Raw genomic sequence first — 21,189 nt, 5'->3', positions numbered from 1 at the left:
AATCTAAATATAGCAGCTTCTAATAAATCTGTTGGGATTATTTTCTTTTCATTAAAAGTGACTTACTGGGAGATGATGAGGATCTATCAGTGTGAGTGCTTTAGAGGCTGTGAGGTATCAGGTAAAGGTGTCGGAGCAAACTTCAACACATCCCACCCCCTTCTTTTGTCAGTTTTCTTTCAGTCATTTCTCTCTTTAAATGAGTGTCAACACAATTTCATCACAGGATGAACCTAATCTGTCTTTGCTGCACAAACATCACTCTTTATTTCCCTATGGCCCCAAATTCTTTTTTATCATATTTTAATTTTTTTCTTATTCACCAAAGGCTGGATTGAGTTAGTCACATTTTAGTCTTACAGTTTATTCTACTCGAATCCAGTTTTAGTTTTGGTCTCATTTTAGTCTTTTTTTCTTAGAATTTCAACACTTTTGTTGATTATGTTTGTCATGTTGTAAAAATTATATTGTTGGCATACCTTTAACTATGTGTTTAGTCATTTAAGCTAATAATGTACCATATTACTTTTGTATAATAGAAACTATCTAAGGCCTGTACATACAGTAATCATGTTTTCCTTATATTTATGTATTTATATTATTTCGTTTTTTTTTCTCTCTTTTTTAATTTTTCTTCTCTTGCGACAGTTTGATTATTGTAATTAAATACATGAATGTATTTTTATTGTGTAATTGTGACCATCACCAGCCCCATAAAAAAGCGTAAGAAAGAAACACTTAATTAAAGGGAGAATATAAAAAGAGGGCGGTGTTTGACCTCGGTGATGGGGAAGGGAACCGGGAAGAGGGAGTCAGGGTAGGGCAATGGAAGGGGTGGGGAAGAGTAGAGTATTTTAAGCTAAGAGTGCAATGTGATATTATAGTTGTGGAGAAATGTTCCTTATATTCAAACAAATGACTTACAACCTATAATAATAAAGATCAAATCCCGAGTTTACATTTGAGTTACCATAATGAATTGATTAAAATGGAAAACAATTCCATTGCCCAATCAGCCAGCGTCAACTTTTCTGGAGAAATACAGTGAGATTGAGTTTGAAAGTATTTAATCTTCTTCTTCCTTGTCGTCTAAGGGTTCTTCTTGCTTTCCTCCCAGATTCGTGTTGTGGTTTAGTATTTGTAGTGAATAAAAATAAGCTGTGAGAAAGCGAGCTTAGTTGAAATACAAAAGGTTTTTTTTTTTTTTTCTAAAAAAAAAAAAATGCAGCATTCTTTTTCAGTCAGGCTTGCACATAAATCCTTCTCCCAAGACCCAATTCCCCAACTGTTAATTCTCCTTCCTCCTACTTCTTTTCCTTGAATCCCAGTGTTATTTTGCCAATAACTTTGTTGACTCTACCTCAGTGTTTACAGCACCATTAAAGCTCCCATGTCATGCTATTTTTCACTCATCTCCATTTGTTCTAAGAACCTCAAAAACATAGTATTTGAGGTTTATTTTCCCAAACTCGCTTGTTTTCCAGAATTTCAGCCTCTGAAAAGTCACTTCCTGAGCAACTCTACACAAACGGGCTGATTTGTGGCCTACTTATGCATATTCATGAGTGGGCGTGTCTATAGACGGGACACTGACTTCCTCCTCCCACCCACTCCGTAGCCGAGCTCATGCTGCGTTATAAACGCGAGACAGAGCGTGGGGGCGGGGCACTATTTCCAAATGTTGACAAAGAATAATTGTGCTTTGAATGTGTTTTCGATTGAAGGTTGTTTTGAAGCCTCGTAGCTCCTGTGAAATCTCATCCGGCGAGACATAGCTGCAGAAAGACGGACACTCCAAACCTCCTTATAACACTCTGTATTCCTTTGTTGTTTCACATCTAATGTGGCACTAATCATTTTTAAGTATAATGCCAAAAAATTTCCCAGTCTCCTCCTTTGTTTTCACATACTGCGTCCAGAGAAGTGGTCATGTGACCATGTACGTAATGTTCTGTGACGTGTATTTGCGAAAAAAAAAGTGTTCCCATGGCGCTTTTGCGACACATTTCATGTGTAAATCCTCCTCGTGAAAGCGAAACAAAACGTTTTAGCGATATTTGAGTTTTCCATTACGTAGTTTTTATTGTGCTTTTTTGATTTTGCGCATTTCCAAGGGTAAATGGAAACGCAGCTAATACCCTGTTTTCTGTCTTTATAAGGTAAGATATCCTAAAGGCCCATTCTCTTCTGCATAAAAAAGGTGAGGTCATAATTCATACACGAGTGTTGCACAACCAACGAATGATAAACAGATGAAGAAGCACACAGAACTTATAATCATACATTCACTGACAAATTACCACACAAGATTTACATGAAGCTAACATTCAGGCGCATTGGTACTTCAGGGTAAGAACGTGGTGTATAATTAGCTGCAAATGTTTATAACCTTCGCAAAAATGCTAAAAAAAAAAAAAAAAAAAAAAAAAAAAAACTGATACAGGTTCATGTAATATCAAATTACAGCTAATTAAAAAAAAAAGAATGCTTGAGGTTGTAAACAGAATTTATTACTGAAAACAAAATACAGTAGCTAAATGTTGTAAAGCTAACTGTGTATTCTCTAAAGCTGTGTCCTTAAATTTTGTTTCTTAAATAATAATTCATCTATAATTATTATATATGAATAATAACAATCTTCAATAGTTTTGAGAAATAACAAATGAAGGTAAACAGAAAACTAAAAACGTTAGCAAATTATGTTAATGTATCTAAAGTTTCTAAGATACTTCTTCCACATTTACCGTTCTTCTATCAATGTCAGTGGATATTATCTACCATTTTCCTCGTCACTTAAAGGTGGGGTAGGTAATTTCCTCCAGATACACTTTTTAAGTTTTTAGTTGAAATTTGGAAATCTGAAAAAGGAACAAAGAAAATCCATCATCTGTAGCAGCTGTAAACCTGTAAAAACTTTGACCAATGAAAAAAGACACACTGTCACTGGTGACAGAGTTAAAATAGAGTTTTTAGTCGTGTTTCTTTAACATATATGATGATAAAGTTTAGTGTTTACTTACCGCTGAATGAGACATGAGACGACGTAGTTTCTACACAATACAAGCGATGAGCTTAAATCCGCTATTGGAGCACCGGCGCTCGTGCATGTGAGTGAGGGGTGTGGCTTGAGAGGGAGCACAGAGGGGATGGGGGGCGGGTAAAGGCGGAGCCCTTGGACGAGGCTACATTCAAAGTCATGCTAGCTTTCGAAAATTACCTACCGTGCCTTTACCTTTTGATTTGTGTATTCATTTTTTAGATTCAATACCAGCGTGAATAATGCTAATCAGTCAGTGCGCTGTATATCAGCCTCTACTACAATATAGATTTTTTTTTTTTTTTTTTTTTTTTAAATAAAAGAAACTCAAGAAGTCATAATGTTTAAATATTTTACCATCAATAGAACTAGAATTTATTGCATTTGAATTTATTGAATATCCATTATCATAACGCTAATTAGCAAACACAAGATTTAAGTCACCATAGCTGTTATCGCCACATACAAAGATTGATTTGTGGTTTTCATTTTTAATGAAGTAAAATTAAATCTGAGCATTGGTAAACAAAGCAGCTCTACTTTGATTTAAGGATTAGAGATATTGAGTTCCCATCACTGCCTGAACTTTATTTTTTTCTGAGCCAAATAGAAGCAGACGTTGGTAATCTTCACATGTCGACACCGATGCACTTCCAGTGGTGCATTCCAACTCTTATTCCCAGTATGGAGCGACGCACTGCTTTGCCTAATATTCCAAGCTCAATAATCACACGCTATCAACTCGCCATCATTTATAACAATCTGACACAATTTCTCGTCATATTACAGTTTAATGCATTCTTCTGAGATGGGACAAATATGACGTATGATGGCAGTGGGCTTGAGAGATTGATGTGTCAAGATGTTTTGTTATTTTTCCTTAACCACAATTTTAGAAAAATAAAATGTCAAATGTCAGTTTGGCAGGTATGTGATCATTTTCGACATTAAAAAAAACAGCAGGCGGTAAAATATTTAGTGCCACTGATGTATTTCTAGTTGGAAAATATACAGTATATATAAAACCTCTTTTATTCATTGCCTGGTTTTTGTTGATTTTTCAAGCCCAGGAATTTTACATTTAAATGTAAAAGATGTCCAAATCTGAATTTATCTTATTTGTTAACTCTGGTATTAATCAATGAATTAAAAAAAGCAGAGCTGGGCCATAAAATAAAACAAAATGATATTCTGATCCAAGGGCCAAATTATGAGAATTCACATGACCATCTAAAATAATGACCAACCTGAGCATTAATATTGTCATCTTTGGATTATTTTTTGTTGTTGTTCTTTTGCATTTCTGTGGTAATTTTCTGTGTTTTTGGTATCATTTAGTATAATTTTTTTCTCATTTTGTGTGCTTTTGTTATCATTTTGTGTATTTGTTTTGTTTGTTTTTGGTTTTCGTATAATGGGTGTTTTCGTTGTAGTTTTGTATATTTAAATTTTTTTGTTCTTGTTTTATTCATTTGTTTTTGTTTACATTTTTTTGTTTTTGTAGTTTTTCTGTGTCTTCTTTTGTGTATTTCTCTCTCATTTTGTGTGTGTTTTATGGTTGTCTGTGTGTTTTTGGTATCATTTAGTACAGTATAATTTGTCTCTCACTTTGTGTGTTTTTGTTATCATTTTATGTATTTGTTTTGTTTGTGTGGTTTTAGTATACTGTATGTGTTTTTCTCTCATTAGATCAGACATTTTTGTTGTAATTTTGTATATTTTATTTATTTTTTTGTTTAGTTTAGTTGTTTACATTTTTTTTTGTTTTTGTAGTTTTTCTGTCTTCTTTTGTGTATTTTTCCTCTCATTTTATGTCTTTTTGTGGTTGTCTGTTAGTTTTTTTGTTATCATTTAGTATCATTTTTCTCATTTTGTGTATTTTTGTTGTTTGTCAGTTTTTAGTATAATTTATTCATACACATAATCTCATTTTGTGTTTTTGTTGTCGTTTTGTATGATTTTTTTTTAAATTTTGTTTTGAGCTTTTATTGTTTTGTGTGTATTATTCAGTTATTTTGAGTGTCAGAAGATCATATATTGCATATATTTTCTTAGCGTTTTCCTCCCTGAGAAGTGCTCTACTTGAGTATCAGCGCCTCAAAGGACCGGCTCATGCAACATTTTTTAAGCAGTTATTCTGGTGGGCCTGTACTACGAAGCTGGATGTCCTCTTATCGGACTAACTTTGACTGAACGCCTAAACTGGTCGGGACCAGATTATAAGATCTGAGAGAGTACAAAACTGAAAAAAATGTGAGTAGGTAGTAAAATACATAGACTATAACTTCAAAAAAGAACATTGATACAGGGAATAGGGTATTATTTGCTGTGCTGTAAAAACTATCCAGATCCATCAGATAAGTATCTCATACTTACGTGAGATGCTTATCAGTGGCCCTGCTTAAATAAGGGGACATATTGCCACTGTACACCATCAGTCTCAAACAGGACATGATTTTTCTCCACTTTCACATTTACAAGTCTCTGTTTTAAGGCATGTCAAGGCTCAGCGGAGCATAAAATGGTTAAAATCAGACCTTAAATGAAGCAAATGAGAGCATTTAATAGTAGGGTGTTTAAGTGGCTCCCTGTGGCCTGGGGATGAGAGCCCACTACCTTGAGAAGTAATTATCTCAGGTAGCTATCTCATTATCGTCCTACTCTAGTATGTAAATGTGGCCACAGGCAGCAGTTTAGTGCTGCTCATTTTGTCCATCTCTCACAAGACTGTGGTGTTTATAAGGAGGCAGGGAGACCAACTACGATAATTGTTGCATTTCAAGGGAAAATAAAGGGTTTCATCGCTCGGGTTTTCTGGTTTGCAGCTCGAGCGTAAAACATGTCAAGCTAGCATTCATGCTACAAGCTTGTGCGTCATTGAACAGCTTTTAAATCATAATTAAAGGTGAACTTAAGCATGAACTTAAAATGTAGCCTTGGTTAGAAGCTAGCAGTGGTAGGCTAGCACTTGTCCCAACACTCTTAAAGGTGCAGTCTGCAACTCTTATAAAAGTGACTTTTTGTCATATTTGCTAAAGCTGTCACTATGTAAGGATAGCTTTACATCAAACTAGTAGTTTGTGCAAAAAAAACAGACTCATTTTAATTGTTACTCTAGAACTGATGTGGTGCATGTGCTGTTTGTGTTTGCACGCAGCAGCCTCCGTGTGGGCTGCTACAGGTGAAACTGTATTGTTGCTGCTTCTACTGAGGTGTGTGCGCATTGAGAGAGAGAAGCGCTGCAGTAATATGCTTTTAACAGAGCATGTTACATTACTGTGATGTTGCTGTCGAACTAACGTTAGCTTGTTAGCTCCTCTGAGGGAGGGACTTTGGAAAGTTTGGAGGCAGGGCAAGAGAGCAGGGGGGGGGGAGGGGGAGAGAGGGATCTGAAAGTCGTGGACTGTACCTTTGATGTCACATTTTTCAAGTTCAATTTCAAAGGTTTATCCAAATTAGCTTGGTGTTGCTAACAATGGCATGAGTAAGCAATATCGATCTAAAGTAATCTAAAATTGTTGTTACAAGTGCTAAAGTAAAGATAGCATTTGTAGGTCTAAATACAAAGATAAGGACATAAAATTGTCAAGTCCAGGGTAAACAAATCAGTCTCACAACCCAGCTTTAAGCTAGTGAGGTTAGCTACTGTATGCTAGCTCGTGTTAGCGCTAGTATCCATGGCTAACTCTGAACTGGACAAAGTGATAATCTTTAGGCCTGTAATTTAAGATCATTTTTTTTGTAAAATTGTATCAAGATTTTAAGCCACAACACATCTGTCACTAACTATAAACCAAAGCATATAAAATGTATGAATTAAACCTGGCGCTAAACATGGCCACATTTGACTCAGTAAAGGATGGGCACAAGTGTCAAACTTAAGGCCTACGGGCCAAATCCGGCCCTTTAGAGCGTCCAATTTGGCCCACGGGTGAGAGTAAAAATGACAGAGAAAACATGAATTATTGTGTAAATGACCAAATAATTCAGTTGTAGATATCTCAAATTGCAGTTTTCCTTTTAAATCACGAGAATGCAGTCATTTTTAATTACAAATTGTGGAAAGAACAAAATTTTTCCACAAATCTTGCAATTTCTCACAAACAATTCCACTCAATTTTTGTGCCGAATCATGAATTTTACAGATGAAGGTCTTGCAGGAACTGATATTAAAAACTAGAGCACAATGATATTAACATTTTTAACATGTTTTTAAATAAAAAGTGCTTTTCTTCTCAGAACTCATAAAATGCATGATGCATGAAGTATAATTAATATAAAGCCAAATAAATTGTTTGTTGGTTTTTGGGGGGCACACATTTTGAGAACCACTGATTAAGCAAGTTTGAAATCACAGTAACACTTCACTTAAAGCTGATATCCAGAGTTTCTGAGAACTCTATGTTTATGTATGATTCTTTTGAAATGCGAAAAACACCTAACTAGTCTTTTACTATGGTTTACTACTGGTGGTCATTCATATACAACAACGCATATAAGTCCCTCCTTCGTCCTATAGACCCTTATACAAATAGAATTGATTGCACGGAAACAAGGCCGCCCGTAAAGATGCTTTTGGCTCATACCTGACCCATAGACCTATATCAATATGACTCGATGCAACCTATGTTCTGCGATGTGCGTGCAGAAAAGCAGAGGCGTGGCTTTTGGTAGATTGGCAGAGGCAGGGGGAGGAACTGGAGGTGTTTAGGGTGGGACATCAAGACGTTTCTCAAAAACTCCGGATAGCAACTTTAAAGTTTTATTCATAAGGCTGACATTATGCTGTCATTAGTATGAATAAGTGTTTTTTGTTAAATTATGACACCTTTGGAGCTATGCTGGCATTTTTTGGGTTAGGTGGAGGGATCTAGTGGGGTTAGGGTAACAAACAAAACATATTTACAGCTTTCATGACACCTTATTCATGCTAATGACAGGTGTCATGTCATAATAATTACAGCATTTATAAAACTTGTGTTAGCAAAGTTACTTGTGGTAATTCATATCTAATGATATAATCTTCTGCTGGTACTTTAAAGGTTCGGAAGAAAGGTACATTTTCAATGAAACAGTTGAAAACCTTTCTGATATTTCCTCTGACTGCTCCGGTTGACCACCAGTTCACAGTACAATAAAGCCTTCCCTTCCACCCAGTCTGCAACTTTGCATTCCTCAACCCGTGACTTTGCAATCATGTGCATTGAGCAAGCCAATCCCATTGCAGCATCAGCATGAAGAAGCTTCTGCTGGCTTTGACCAGATTCTGGCATGAGTGGGAAAAAGAGAGACAGAGGAGAAAGGGAAGGAGAGACGAGATGCTAATCTTCTAAACTGTGGGGAACAAGGCTCTAGAGAAAGAGAGAGAGAGACAGAGGGATGCACACAGAGAGATGTCTCTGTCTCTGCCAATACCATTTTCGTGGGTCTGAATGAGATTCAGCAGAGGGATAAGGATCTGTGCTTGTCGTCTGTCTCACTGCCTTGACATCAGAGAGGCGACAATTATCTCTGCCACTACCTCTCTGCTCGGCAGTGGAAACAAAAACAGACCGGGAAAAACAACTAGGAATTTTTTTATTTAGCTAGCTGTCAGTTTGTTTGGTTGATGTCGGGACAGATGTGAGTTTAACTTCTACTACAACTGAAGAGAACACTGTCAGAATGTGCATTGCTCAATCATTTGTACATGATTGCGTTTTAAGGGACTTTTGAAACAGGCTAATCAGCTACTTAAAAGACCAGTGTTATGCTATTTTTCACCCATCTCCAATTTCCTTTTTTTTTTTTTTTTCTTTTTAAAACTTAGTGAGCCCCCGAGGGGGAGGGGGGGGCCCGGACCACCGCGCCAGCGGCACGCTCAGCGAAGGCGCGCCCCAGGGAACCAGGCCAAGGCGCCCAGACCGGCCGGCGGAGCAACCCACCACACCACCTCGCCACCCAACAACCCAGGACGCAAGTGCCGCCCCCAAGAGCAGCCGCCCCCAGCGCCACCCCCATTCCGGACCCCATCGTCCCGAAGCCACGAACCCCACCACCCCAGGCCCCCAGACGAGCCAACCCCCGAGCCACCCACCCAGCGCAGCAATGCCCGCCCCCAAAGCGACGGCCACAGCCCCCACACCAGCACCCCGGGCCGACACCCATCTCCAATTTCAAACAATAGTATTTAGGGATAGGAATCGAAAACCGTTTTTTTCTGAGAACCGGTTCCCAGTAATCAAATTCCTAGGAATCGTTTGTTTGCTTGCCTGTCAATTCCGCTTATCGGTTTCTTTTTTGTCACAAATATGTAACGATAAACTCCTCCAGGTCCTCTATATTGTGTTTATGCTAGCACCAAGTGAAGCTCCTTTCACCATATAGTGGTTTGCTGTCCACCGCAGAGAATCCACCTCCTCCACCCACAGCTCTGCTGCCCTCCGTGCTGTGTTTGTAGCGTCACTGTTGCTACGCTACTCACTTCCGGGTTCTGTACACTCACGCTAAAGTTATTTCTTGCACAAACATTTCTTTCAAAAACAACAAACTTCAGCAAGAACACACACCTCGTCGCCAGTTTATGTCCTCATCACAAGTAATCAGACACGGGAGACGGACTGGTACTGATCGTTGTCTTTAGTTTGCTCTTTCACACGTTCACACACACACACACACGGCTGATGACGTCAAATGTAACAACGGGGACGGCGTCTCTGAAGGTCCATTTATAGAAATGTAAACAAAGGCTCATTTAAAGCTTAACCATTTAAATACATAACAATAAGTGCAGCTGTACTTTTGGTTAAAATGTTCTTTTTTACAAACTAATTATTTGTTTTATGTCTGAATTAGTTTTAAATCATGTTGTTCAAGTTCAAAAGGAGCACTGTAAATATTATCAAATGTTTGTAGCCAAAATGTGTCATGTTGTAATAATAATAATAATAATAATAATAATAATAATAATGATAATTATTCAATTTTATATCGTGTTTTTGTATATATTTTTATCCAGTGAAAACAATCTATACCTGGTGGATTAAAAGAGAGCTGATCGGTAAGGAATCAAATTGATCAGCAGTATTGGTAATGGAATCGGAAATCACTAAATTCTTATCAATTCCCATCCCTATTAGTATTAGAGGTTTATTTTCCCAAACTCTTGTGTTTTCTGGAGTTTTAGCACTGCGAAAAGTCACTTTCATGACCGCTCCTAAAAACAGGCCGTTTTTGGGCCTTCATGCATATGCATGAGTAGATGTGTTTGTAGACTCCGACTCCCATTGACCGAGGTTTACCCCTGGTAGAGGATAACACCAACTTTTTTTAGGGCCTCCAACGGGCGCAATTCTGCCCTGTTCGGCTCGATTCGTGCATTTTGGAAAATCAATGGGAGGGACATTCAGGCCACACCAGCCATGACTCTATTCAGGGATGAGGCACCCTGCCCAGCCAAAGGGGCAACAGAGATGTCCCTGGTTCCAACAATGGGACTGAGCGACAAGCACCGAATTCCAGAGCCTCCAGCGGGCGCAATTTTTTTTACCCCGAATATTTTGCATTTTACCTCTAACGAGCGCAATTCAAGCTTTATTTCCATTTCGCTTTGTACATGACTGGCAAAGATAAAATCTAACCACTTGGTTCTGAGAGGCTCTGTGGTAGCACAACTTTTGTTACATTTGTTTAACCTGCACGGTAGTTTGAAAGAGGAGGAGCGTGCCCCCTTATGAGTCATAAGGGGGGACAAATCCAACTTGCCCGTTTGGAGCTGACTTTTTACAAAATGTGGAATAACAAGGGAAGGAGGAAACTTTTTCAACTTTAGCCCTGAATGAGGCTAAATAAATGTATATCACAAAACCACTATATATACTGCATCTTTAAAGAATATGGCTTTCTTACTTAAGTTACTAAAGTTCAGCCAAGTTTTATAGCAAAGCAATATATTTACCTTTTTTTCTTTTTTTTTTTTTTGACTGGTGGCTGGGTTTTTCTAGCAATGCTAGTTTAATTTCTTAATATTACATAATATCTTATGTAATGAATATTAACAATGTTTCATATATGGCTCAAAATATACATTCAGATTAGAACTATCACAGCAATTTCTACGCAGCAACCGCATTTGCATTGCATCGGCATGTCTTTATCTGATTGACTATCAGCATAGGCCTTACAGATGTTATTAGCTTTTATTCATAATGAGTTGCATTAGTCAATCTTTCTGTTGCTGTGGTGCGCCTAAGGCCTCAAATGCATTAATTGTGATCGTAGCCAGGCCAACAGCTTCTCCCTTGATCATTAATCACTTAACAATGAGCTGTTTGGTGAAAATATGTTGGTTATTATTTTATTTTAAACTAATAAAGCGAATAAATACAACCAATAAGACTGTAAAGTAACAATTGAAATGGAATCTGTATGTTTTAATCACCAGGGTTTCCTTTTAGTGAGTTCCTTTAATTCACAGGCTGATGCAAATCCAGTATGTTTCCTAAAAGCAATCCCCCATGTTTTCACGGACGGAACTCAATTTTCCAGTTGAAATTCAAATTACTTTTTATTCCTCTTTCTCTGAAATTTTATTCCCACTAGGTTCTCAGAGTTAAAGCATTTCCTAAGTCCCCAAGAGAACATGTATGCCTTATCTCTAGCCAAAAACCTATTTGGCAAATCCTGACAAGCTGATACACACAGACAAAAACGTAGATTCATGCTTGAATGGCCACTTTACATGAATAATACAAAAGAAAACTTGTTGTTGTTTTTTTTCCTCAACCCTATCAAAGAACCAATGCATATATCTCAGTAATATTTTGCAGTGTTGTGGATAGAAGCGCATCATACTGCAGCGAGACAAAGCTAATTATCTGACACATTACTGAAACAATGGTTTGCAGCTAGACTTTGCTGCAAGCGCATTTTAAACTGTACCCAACTCATTTCCTTCCAATGAGTGACGTGTTTAAATTAAATGCTGATAGAGGGCGAACAAACTGTGATCTGTCAGCATATTTAGAGATAAAATTTCCATTCTGTCATGGTTCAATAATTCCTAATAGTGTCAAGAACTTCTAGACATCAATTTAACAAACAGAACACTGACTGTTTATTTTTAAAGCATACCTGGACTAGCTGTGTTTACAACACTGAGTTTACAATATCATAGATAATATTGGACAAAAAAAACACACGATCGCAATATCTTGTCACACATTATCATCCCACCTTCACCAATACACAAAATACCTGCACAGTTTTTCATAAAATACCTTAAAAGTACTTTTCCAACCAGTTTTGTTCTGAGTAAGAGCTAACGTTGTGTCGTAGACTTGAAAATTCTGAGTTATCATGCTAGTGCTCTGGAGGTGGACAGTGTTTTAAAAGTAATAAATATGGCTATTACGTGAAAAAAAAAAATAAAAAAATGGGTGTGAATGGGTATTTGTTAGAGCCCGAGAGGAATAAAGGTTGTGAGGACAGTGAGATTTTAGTGTTTCCGAGGAGGAAAATGTAGCGGGAGATAAGCGTAATGGTAGATCCCAAGAGGCGGTCCAATGCCACCTGTGCTCTGTGAATTGATACTGAGTGTTAACTCACACAGGACTGTTTAGAACACCACGATATCTTGTAGATCAAGTAATTATCACGTAAATAAAAAAAAAAAAAAAAAACCTCACATCTGAATCAACCTCCTGCTGCCTTAACCACTGCATTATTTGGAGCTACACAAAATGATGGCATACAGCTAGGGGTTAGGGGTTGGTTATGATGAGGGTTATGGAAATACGTTGTTATTTAAATAAATCTGTAAAATCCTTCCAATCAGCACAAAGTTCCTTCATCATTTATGTCACAGTTTCACAATCCCTCGTGGTGCTGTGCTGCAGCTAAACCAAATCTGCGTGATGTGTTCACCACAAAAGGTGTTCATTAATGGGATGACCTGCTGCCCCTACCTCAGAGGACCAGCACCTCATGGTTACCTGAAAAACAGACTCGGGCAAGACTCAGGCCATGTTTACATGATAGCATTAATTCCCCTTTAATTCAGAATAACAGTAAAATCCTACAAACTGACTATACTGACCTGGTAAACACTCAATGCCGAATACAAATGTAATTCCGAATGAAACTTAAATGTGAATTAGGTGGCTGGTTTGTTCCAATTTTTATTCCAAATTAAATAATTCCTCTTATCTTGTAAGTTCATTTCAGTCGCTCTGCGCATGCTCGACTTGTCGCTATGACGAGCGGGTGACGACATAATTCAAGATGGCCGCCCGGACTCCAGCCAAGACTATTTATTTAATAAGAGCCTTAAAAGACATGGATATAATGAAAACAGTGGCTGGACGGACAAATAAACATGCAGACATTCACACGGCAAACGGAACAGGCTTCATCGAGGCATGAAGCACCAGAGCTTCACTAATGACGCGCAAATCATTATAAAGTTTATTTTTCACTCAACGTCTTGTATAGTGGGGATAGAGCAGCTGTTGAATAAACCACTGGCTTAATTGACCAAAGTCTTCTGCCTCCCTTCACCGCTACTCTATCTCTCTTCTCCTGCTCAGCGGACAAAAGTGAAACTGTATGATATTGTTGAGATTCTGCTACAACACCACAATCAAAATTAAAGTGTAAACAGTTAATATTATATGGTCTTCTATGTTGTAGCCAAAAATAAAGGGTTTGTTGTGTATTTTTCCCCAATAGACGTAAATACGTCACGTTCGCCACCTGTCCTATCAGACCTTAAGCGGAATTTAATAAAGCCAAATAAACCTGTTTTCCAAACCTCAATTACTATTCCCAAGTTAACCTGAAGCAGAACACTTTAATTCTGAATAATTAATTCCAAATAAAAAAAAATAAAAAATAATGTAACCATGGCCTCAGTTACTCCGGAACACGATGAATAATTCCTGATCAAATACTCTTGATTGGACCAAAATAGCAACCATGCATCACTAACAACCATTGACGGAGGGACCATGGCACTGACCATGACTTCCTGAGTTACTTAATAATTGTCACTGCTTGACAAGGACTTTAAAAGAATTTTACCTTACGAAACCTGTAGTATTTTAGTAGGTCGTCTGATGAGGTTACCAATCTGTTAATATAACATTTCGGATGCACCTTGAAAGAAGTGAACCATTGTTAGTTATAATAATGAATTTACTTGACCACCGTTCAGCAGAGGATGAGTAGGTGGACAGAGGCATAAGAAGCAAAATATTTCTCTCCATGTCAAAATCTTGAGCTTTCACTAACTTTGTGAAGTTAGAAATCAATAGTCACTGAATCACTTGACACAGGAAGGAAATCAGTGCAGCAAAACAACACTTCGATCAAATAAAAAAAAAAAAAAAAAATTGCCTGGTTAGCTTGCTGGCTGGTAACAGAGTTAAAAAATTGAATTTTTAAAGATATGTCAATTCATCACATGATACCTGGACAATTCAAACTGAGACTGTTTTCACAGGCCAAGTTCTTCCAATAAACAGCACAAACAGCTTTAGTGTACTGCAATATGAAGAACCAAACAGCCACAATCCATCAAGAGTAAACATGTGCAAGAGGCAAAGAGACGGTTAAAAAAGACAATAATTTCGTAGGTGTCAATGTTTAGTGCACACTGACTGAATCCATTCCAGCATTAAAAAAGATATTTGGTGTTTGGGTACATGACAATGTATTAAAAAAAATCCCACAGGGCTTTTAAATGGGAACATGTGAGGAATCAGCTCAGATGACAGATGGAAAGAAAATAATCTGACTTACCAACTTGTGATGAGTCACCTGTGTGAGAAAGAGAAAAAAAAAGGAGTCATTAATTTACAGATCAAAGTTAGCTTCCATCAATTCCGTAGATTTTGCAAACCAAAGATGATGGTGAAAAAAGATAAACCGACACAGGGTGGGGAGAAAGTGTCAGCAGGGAGGAAGCACGGCAACTACAAACAAGAAAAAGGAAAAGAAGACAAGAGAAAGCAATACAAGTCATAAAAGTCTTCTTGGAATTCTCATCCCTTTGCTTGTCAAAGGACTAAACTTAAGAAATTAGCATAGCTCAGAGAGTATAACACTCTCCCTGGTTAGCTTTAGTAATCAAATGCTATTCTTGTATCTGTGGCTGTAGTCTTGTAAAAGTCTTGCTTATTTGGTTAGATTGTCAAGTCTTACAAATTTTACTAATATAAAGTACTTATAGTCAAAGACACATATGCAAAGTCAAAAACTTTACTTTTATTAGGCTGTTGAACAGGCAAGGCAAGGACAACTATGAAGTGCATTGATTTTCAAGAGATACATCAGGGTGCTATTAACTGCCAAACTGCAAGCTAACAAGTGTTCACTGAGTAAGGAAGATTGTCAAATGGATGCTACCAATGTAGACGTTAATGACATTGAATCTAGATCATCCCATTTTAAAAATAACGCGGCCCACCACAACATGGAAAGCGTGTTTGGTGAATGTGATAACACAGGTGTGTTATGCAATGCTTCTGCCGATATGTGTCACCAGGTAAACCCATCACCAGTTGAGTTAATACGCCAACAGCTAAACTAGTCTTTGTAGCAGAGCCTTTTCAGAATTGAATGCACCTTAAGAACCTTAAAGATTTTGAGGATTATGGGCAGAATTGGACAAAATTGTGAACATTTTTCACACGTCAATCTCCTGTGTCCTTGTGAAAATTAGTGTAAACGTGACATATTGTCCAAAACATGTATGTGAGGCAATTCCGTGTCATGTTGGGGCCTGATTTTAAATAGAGAGAGAGAAAAAACATGTTCTGTTTTCTGCAACTCTAATACAAAGAGATCAGAGAGATGCCTTAAGGAAATCATTGATTCATTATTCAGATGTTGGCTTTCTGCCAATACAGAACCAACAAAACACAATACAATAATGTGCATCATGGTTATCTGGCTATTTTTCTGTACTGCAGGGTTAAATTCCCAATTAAGATAACCGCTGTGACACAAGTTGGCACGTAAGAGCACATAAAAGCACCACGGTGGCTAAGAAGTGCAAAACACATTTACATATACCACAACAAATTGACAATTTTGAAAACAAACGTGAATAATTAGCTAAAAAAAAATGTCGAAACAGATTTACAATGGCGCATTGTAAGCGTGAGAGTGTTTTCATATGTTTTCGGCATCTGTAAATGTGTTAGTCATTTGTTAATTGGTTGCGTGAAATCATACGGAAGGGGTGTGTCCGAGACACTGGAAGTAGGTGGGGCAAGCTGTAAAGTCACTGCTTTGCTTAGTTACTCAGAAAGTTTTGACTGTATTTCTGAGATATACAGTATATTGTGTTGTATGTTTTGTGGACGCCAACAAGGGAAGTTATGGCAATTTTTCTCTTCTTGTGGACGGTCACTGGAGTTTTTAAACAACACGGAGCAGACGGAGAAACCAGATATATTCAGTCATTGCAGTATTTCACGGACTTCAGTAGAGTTAAAAAGACTTTGGCACATTTGGATTCATCAGTTCAATAACTTGCGATTAAAAAAAAGTGCTACAAGCACGATTTACACCTCTATCTACTCAGTGTAACACAGAGCACATACTACACAACTGTTTTTTTTTTTTTTTTTCAATAGTCTGTCTGCTGAGGTGAAAAAGATCCAAAGCTGTCAAAGAGCTGTGGATCGTGAGTGGTGTGAGTATTTTTTTTTGTAAATTGTAAATCAGTTGTGGCAATTTGTACATGTGTTTTGTACTTCTCAGCCACCGTAAATCACAGAGATGGGCTAATTCAGAAGAAAAGAAAGAAAAAGGCAACAACATGGTGAAGGAACATCTTTTAAGAGAACATGGGATTCACAAGTTGGGCTTTCATCCCTGGTTATAAAAAGGCAAACTAATGGATCGGTACTATGTTTCTTCTTTTTACGTAATAGGCATTTTGCTGAAAATAAACAGGGCATCTTGGTGCACATCGAGTTGTTTGATTTAGAGCATATTGGAAGTCATCACAAACAACTACCAGTTGGATTTCTCTGGTGTTTGACTAATGGATAGGGCTTTTCTCCATATAGAGAACATGGTTGTCGGTCTTTGTTAGACCGAGGAGAACATCGTGCCTTGATCTGAGGCCGAGGCACACACAGCTGATATAAAACTTTGACATCCACAGCAGTAGATGAGGGCAGCATTGCAAAATAAACCAAAGGGCCAAACTCAATCAATAAGCTTTGATCTCACTAGCTTTTCGCCTGTTAATATCCTGCATCCTGACAGCAGCAGCATCTCCTGTGTAACTGCTCCGACACCAACAAATGTGCTCTTATGTAGGATATATACACCGAGGCGGGGAGAAGTGTGTCCGTGCCGATAAGCATAGATAGCAGGAAGAAAGAGCTCATCTATCACAGGCTTTCCTCTTCCTACACCCAGGCCTAGCACCGGCTGAAACAAAGACGTACAGAACGGGAATATGGGGGTCATGGCAGCTGTGTACAAATATAAAGTTGTGGCTGCCATCACCCAGGAGTGAGGCACAGACGGGGGTTACCGTGGCTTTACTGAGGATTTATGATGGGAGCCAGGGGCAGAGCTATAAAGTCTCTAGTGACCCCCCTTGAGGACAATAAATAACCCCATCCGGATGGAAGGCACTTTAGAAACGGTTGAATGATGGGAAAATGTGGAACTGGGACTGTTGAGCTACAGCTAGCGTACTGGTGGTAATTTTGACAGCCATTTTTTTTTTAGTCCAAGTCTTTTGACTAGAATTCAACTAAGATTTAGTCAAAATGTGGTCATCAGTACGACTTTGGTTATAGTCTAGTTTTGGTCAACTAAATGACATTAAGAGTTAAATCAGTTACATATTTAATCTACTAAAATATAAATTATAAGAGTTTATACGTTTTTAAAGATTAGTTTAGCATTTATTAATCTGATACAGGATGGTGTTAAAGCTCGTCCTGCCTCCCACGCAACTAAAGTCGTTTTGATTGGATACCTTACCTTCCAAAAAATACACTAAGTTCTGATTGGATTTCATCCCTTATTTGTTATATCATTATATTTTATAGTTTTCATTCAGGTGTTTCTTTCTTTTCTTTTTTTTTAAATAATCATTGTCTAGTTATTGTCAATTTTTAAGTTTTGAAGTTTTATACATAAGGCTGATATTACGCTGTCATTAGCATGACTAAGGTGTCATGAAGCTTTCATTGAGTGCCGTTCGCTAAATTATGACACCATTGGAACATTGTTGGCATTTTTTGAGTTAGGTGGAGGGATCTATTGGGGTTAGGTAAGGTTAGGGGTTAGGGTAACGAACAACACTTAATGACAGCCTTCATGACCCCTTATTTATGCTAATGACAGATGTCACGTCATAATAATGACAGTGTAATGTCAGCCCATATAAAACTTCAAATCAAGTGATACAAAGTTCTGTTTGGATGTAAACAATACCTTTTAATTCTTATTTGTTGATGAAAATATCATTTTGGTTTATTTTTCATTAATTAATCATGCAGTTGACGAAAACTACGGCGAAAATTTTTAGTCAACAATATGTAAGACTGTAATATACGCTGATGATACCGTCCAATATGGACACCTTTTCTCCCACTATAGAACAATAAAGGAAGGAATGAAACAAAAAGGAAAGACAAGCATTCATCCGTTTTTGCTTCACTTTATGTGTGGCTAATACAGTTTTATAGTTTAAACGCAGTGACTTCTGTCTGCTGTCTCTGGGTGCTGTATTTAAAACTTTTTCGTGTAAAAGTAGATAAAAAAGAAAGATATGAGGGTCACACCACACAAAGCCAGATATCCACACATGGGAAGACTGAGGACAAAATATTCTGTACCAGATTATTGATGATATAAATGTCAGGGGCTGGCTACTAGTTGCTTGATACACCTTGTTTTCTAGTGAGGGCATTTGATATAATTTTTTCTGACAAAAGTAGATAAATAAATGTATTTATTGCAGCAAGAGCAACAACGCACGTTTTTGCATGTGTTTTGTGTAAAAGTGATTTTCTGTTGCATTTTTGATTTTACAAATAAATTTGGCTTGCCTTACCTATGGCCACGCATAATAGTAAGATGCAAAGTCAAAAGGTAGAGTGTAAGTTCAACACCTGAGATATCAGATGGCGCATAAAGAAACAAGACTAACTTTTTTTTGTTGCACAATAAGGATGCATATTGTTCATTATATGTCATAATAACAGAAAAGAAAGGTGTTGCTTGTTTTATATTCAACAAAAACCAAAAAAAACAACAAAAAAAAAGGTAAAATAACTATTTAATGCAAAATATACTGGAGCTTGTTAAAAACAGTGGTCAGATAAGCTTTTAGAATGTGTATTTTATTTTACAATGGAGGCATGTTTCAATTATTTTATTGATTTTTTTTTTTTTTTTTTAAATTGTGAAGCATTTACATTTCTCGTGCTGCTCAATAATATTTTCACGGTCATTTATTTATTTTGGAAGTTATTTCCTTCATTGTAAATTACTTCCAATTGAATTACTGTATATGAATTTGACATTCGTTGCAGTAGCACATTGTGTTGACGGTTGAAAAGAATATTGTCTGCCAAGCTGTAATGCAAAAATAATGATGTTCATATCGTAGATTAATCAACTAATCTTGGAAGATCAACTAATCTACTAAGAAAATGCATTTTCAGCCTGTTAAACTAACTTTCTGCTATCACTATAAACTGGACTTTTCAACAATATCTCTCCTTTCAGAGCTGCTGCTTCTGAGAAGACGAAGTGGTAAAGAGGGAGACGGTGGGTGGGAAGAGACAACATAAACTACACATAAGAATCAATGAATGCAGTCAAAAGCTCTCATCCAGCACAGGCCCTACTTGAACTGCCTCACAGTAAATACTTCAGCTCACCAATGTGCTGCTGTCAAACTTCTCCCAGGGAGTCACTAAGGGCTGATCGGAGCTTAATTTACCAGAGCAAGATCTGGCACCACCCAGATTCTGACCGGCACTTATTTTGAAGTATTATATTTGGACAACTGCATCTTTTAATGAGTTGAAATCACTGGAAATGTCATTGTCCACACAAAACTGATTGTAAAAACTGAGCGCGAGTGAGGAAGAGAGGGAAAAGTCAGGCCACGTCCACGCTTCGTCTGAAGTGTGATTTTCCGCAAAAAGTGTGTCTTGTCAGCTTGGAAAACGGTAGAACATGGCTAAAAAAAAGCAGTTGGATTTTAGTTTTTTTTAAGCCAATAAGTGAAGCTAAGTCTAAGGTAAAGGTTGTTTCTGTGGAAATCACGAAGCAGCACAGCAGCAGTTAGCGTAGCAAGTAGCAGCACCTGTAGCTAAGATGCTAATGCAGGAGAATCGGCCTCCAACAGACAGAACACAGGAGGAGAACTATCCAGGAGACACGAGGAGGACTCAGGGACAGAAAGAAGAGGAGACGACGATGGTCAAAGTTCTGCTATTGAGACAGATGCTCAGTTCAAAGCCAAGATGAGTTGCTACTCTAGGTTTATGAAAGACATGGCAGGCCTAGGCTGTGTAACCTGCCAAGAGCCAGATTGATGTGTAGCCCTCCCGCTAACTCAAGTTCTCCACATAGCCCTGGGTTTCTGTCTGTTGAATCCTTTCGGAAGCACAAAGGGACATGAACAGAATGCTTGAAGCTGATTGGGCAAACAAGGCTCCGCTGGTGAAAATATATGTATTTACCGCCACAAAGCGCCTCTCGCTGTGATTCTTTCAAAAAGGAAATGCTGGATTCTTCTAAAACTGAGTTTATAGCAGCTTCCACACGTTCATCCTCCTGCGTCGACATCTTTCTCTTTTGATTCGGAGCTATGCTAATAGCGGTAGCCCAGCTAGTTCCTCTCCACGCAACCGTGCATGTGCCAGTTTTGCTTTGACGCTTCTGCCTTTGTCACACCCGGTTATCTCGCCCTAAGCCACAACACTGCCTCACGATTGGTTTGAGCCGTTTTGGTTCACTTACGAAAGGACAAGCACAAGATGGATTCTGGTGTATGTGAACATCAGGAGAATCCATCTTGCAGGCAAGGTTATCGGCTGTGATGTGAAATATGTACAACAGTTGTGAGGATACAGTTCTCCATGGTTGTTTTGGAAAAATAAAAGGTAAGCACATGTTATATT

At 37.8% G+C, this 21,189-nt stretch overlaps 1 protein-coding gene across 1 annotated transcript in view; it reads right to left on the bottom strand.

Annotated features, from left to right (window-relative positions):
- The window catches only part of LOC114480175 (neurexin-2-like), a 484,818-nt gene that overhangs the window by 163,107 nt on the left and 300,522 nt on the right, over positions 1 to 21,189 (bottom strand). The window contains exon 5 of the mRNA XM_028474071.1: positions 14,816 to 14,833. Within this exon, the coding sequence (XP_028329872.1) occupies positions 14,816 to 14,833 (18 nt within the window). The remainder of the gene's footprint in view (positions 1 to 14,815; positions 14,834 to 21,189) is intronic.

This window comes from Gouania willdenowi, chromosome 18, assembly GCF_900634775.1.
Source record: "Gouania willdenowi chromosome 18, fGouWil2.1, whole genome shotgun sequence".
Classification (NCBI taxonomy): Eukaryota; Metazoa; Chordata; class Actinopteri; order Blenniiformes; family Gobiesocidae; genus Gouania; species Gouania willdenowi.
Note: the sequence above shows the minus strand (reverse complement) of the source record. Positions and strands in the feature narration are given on the sequence as shown.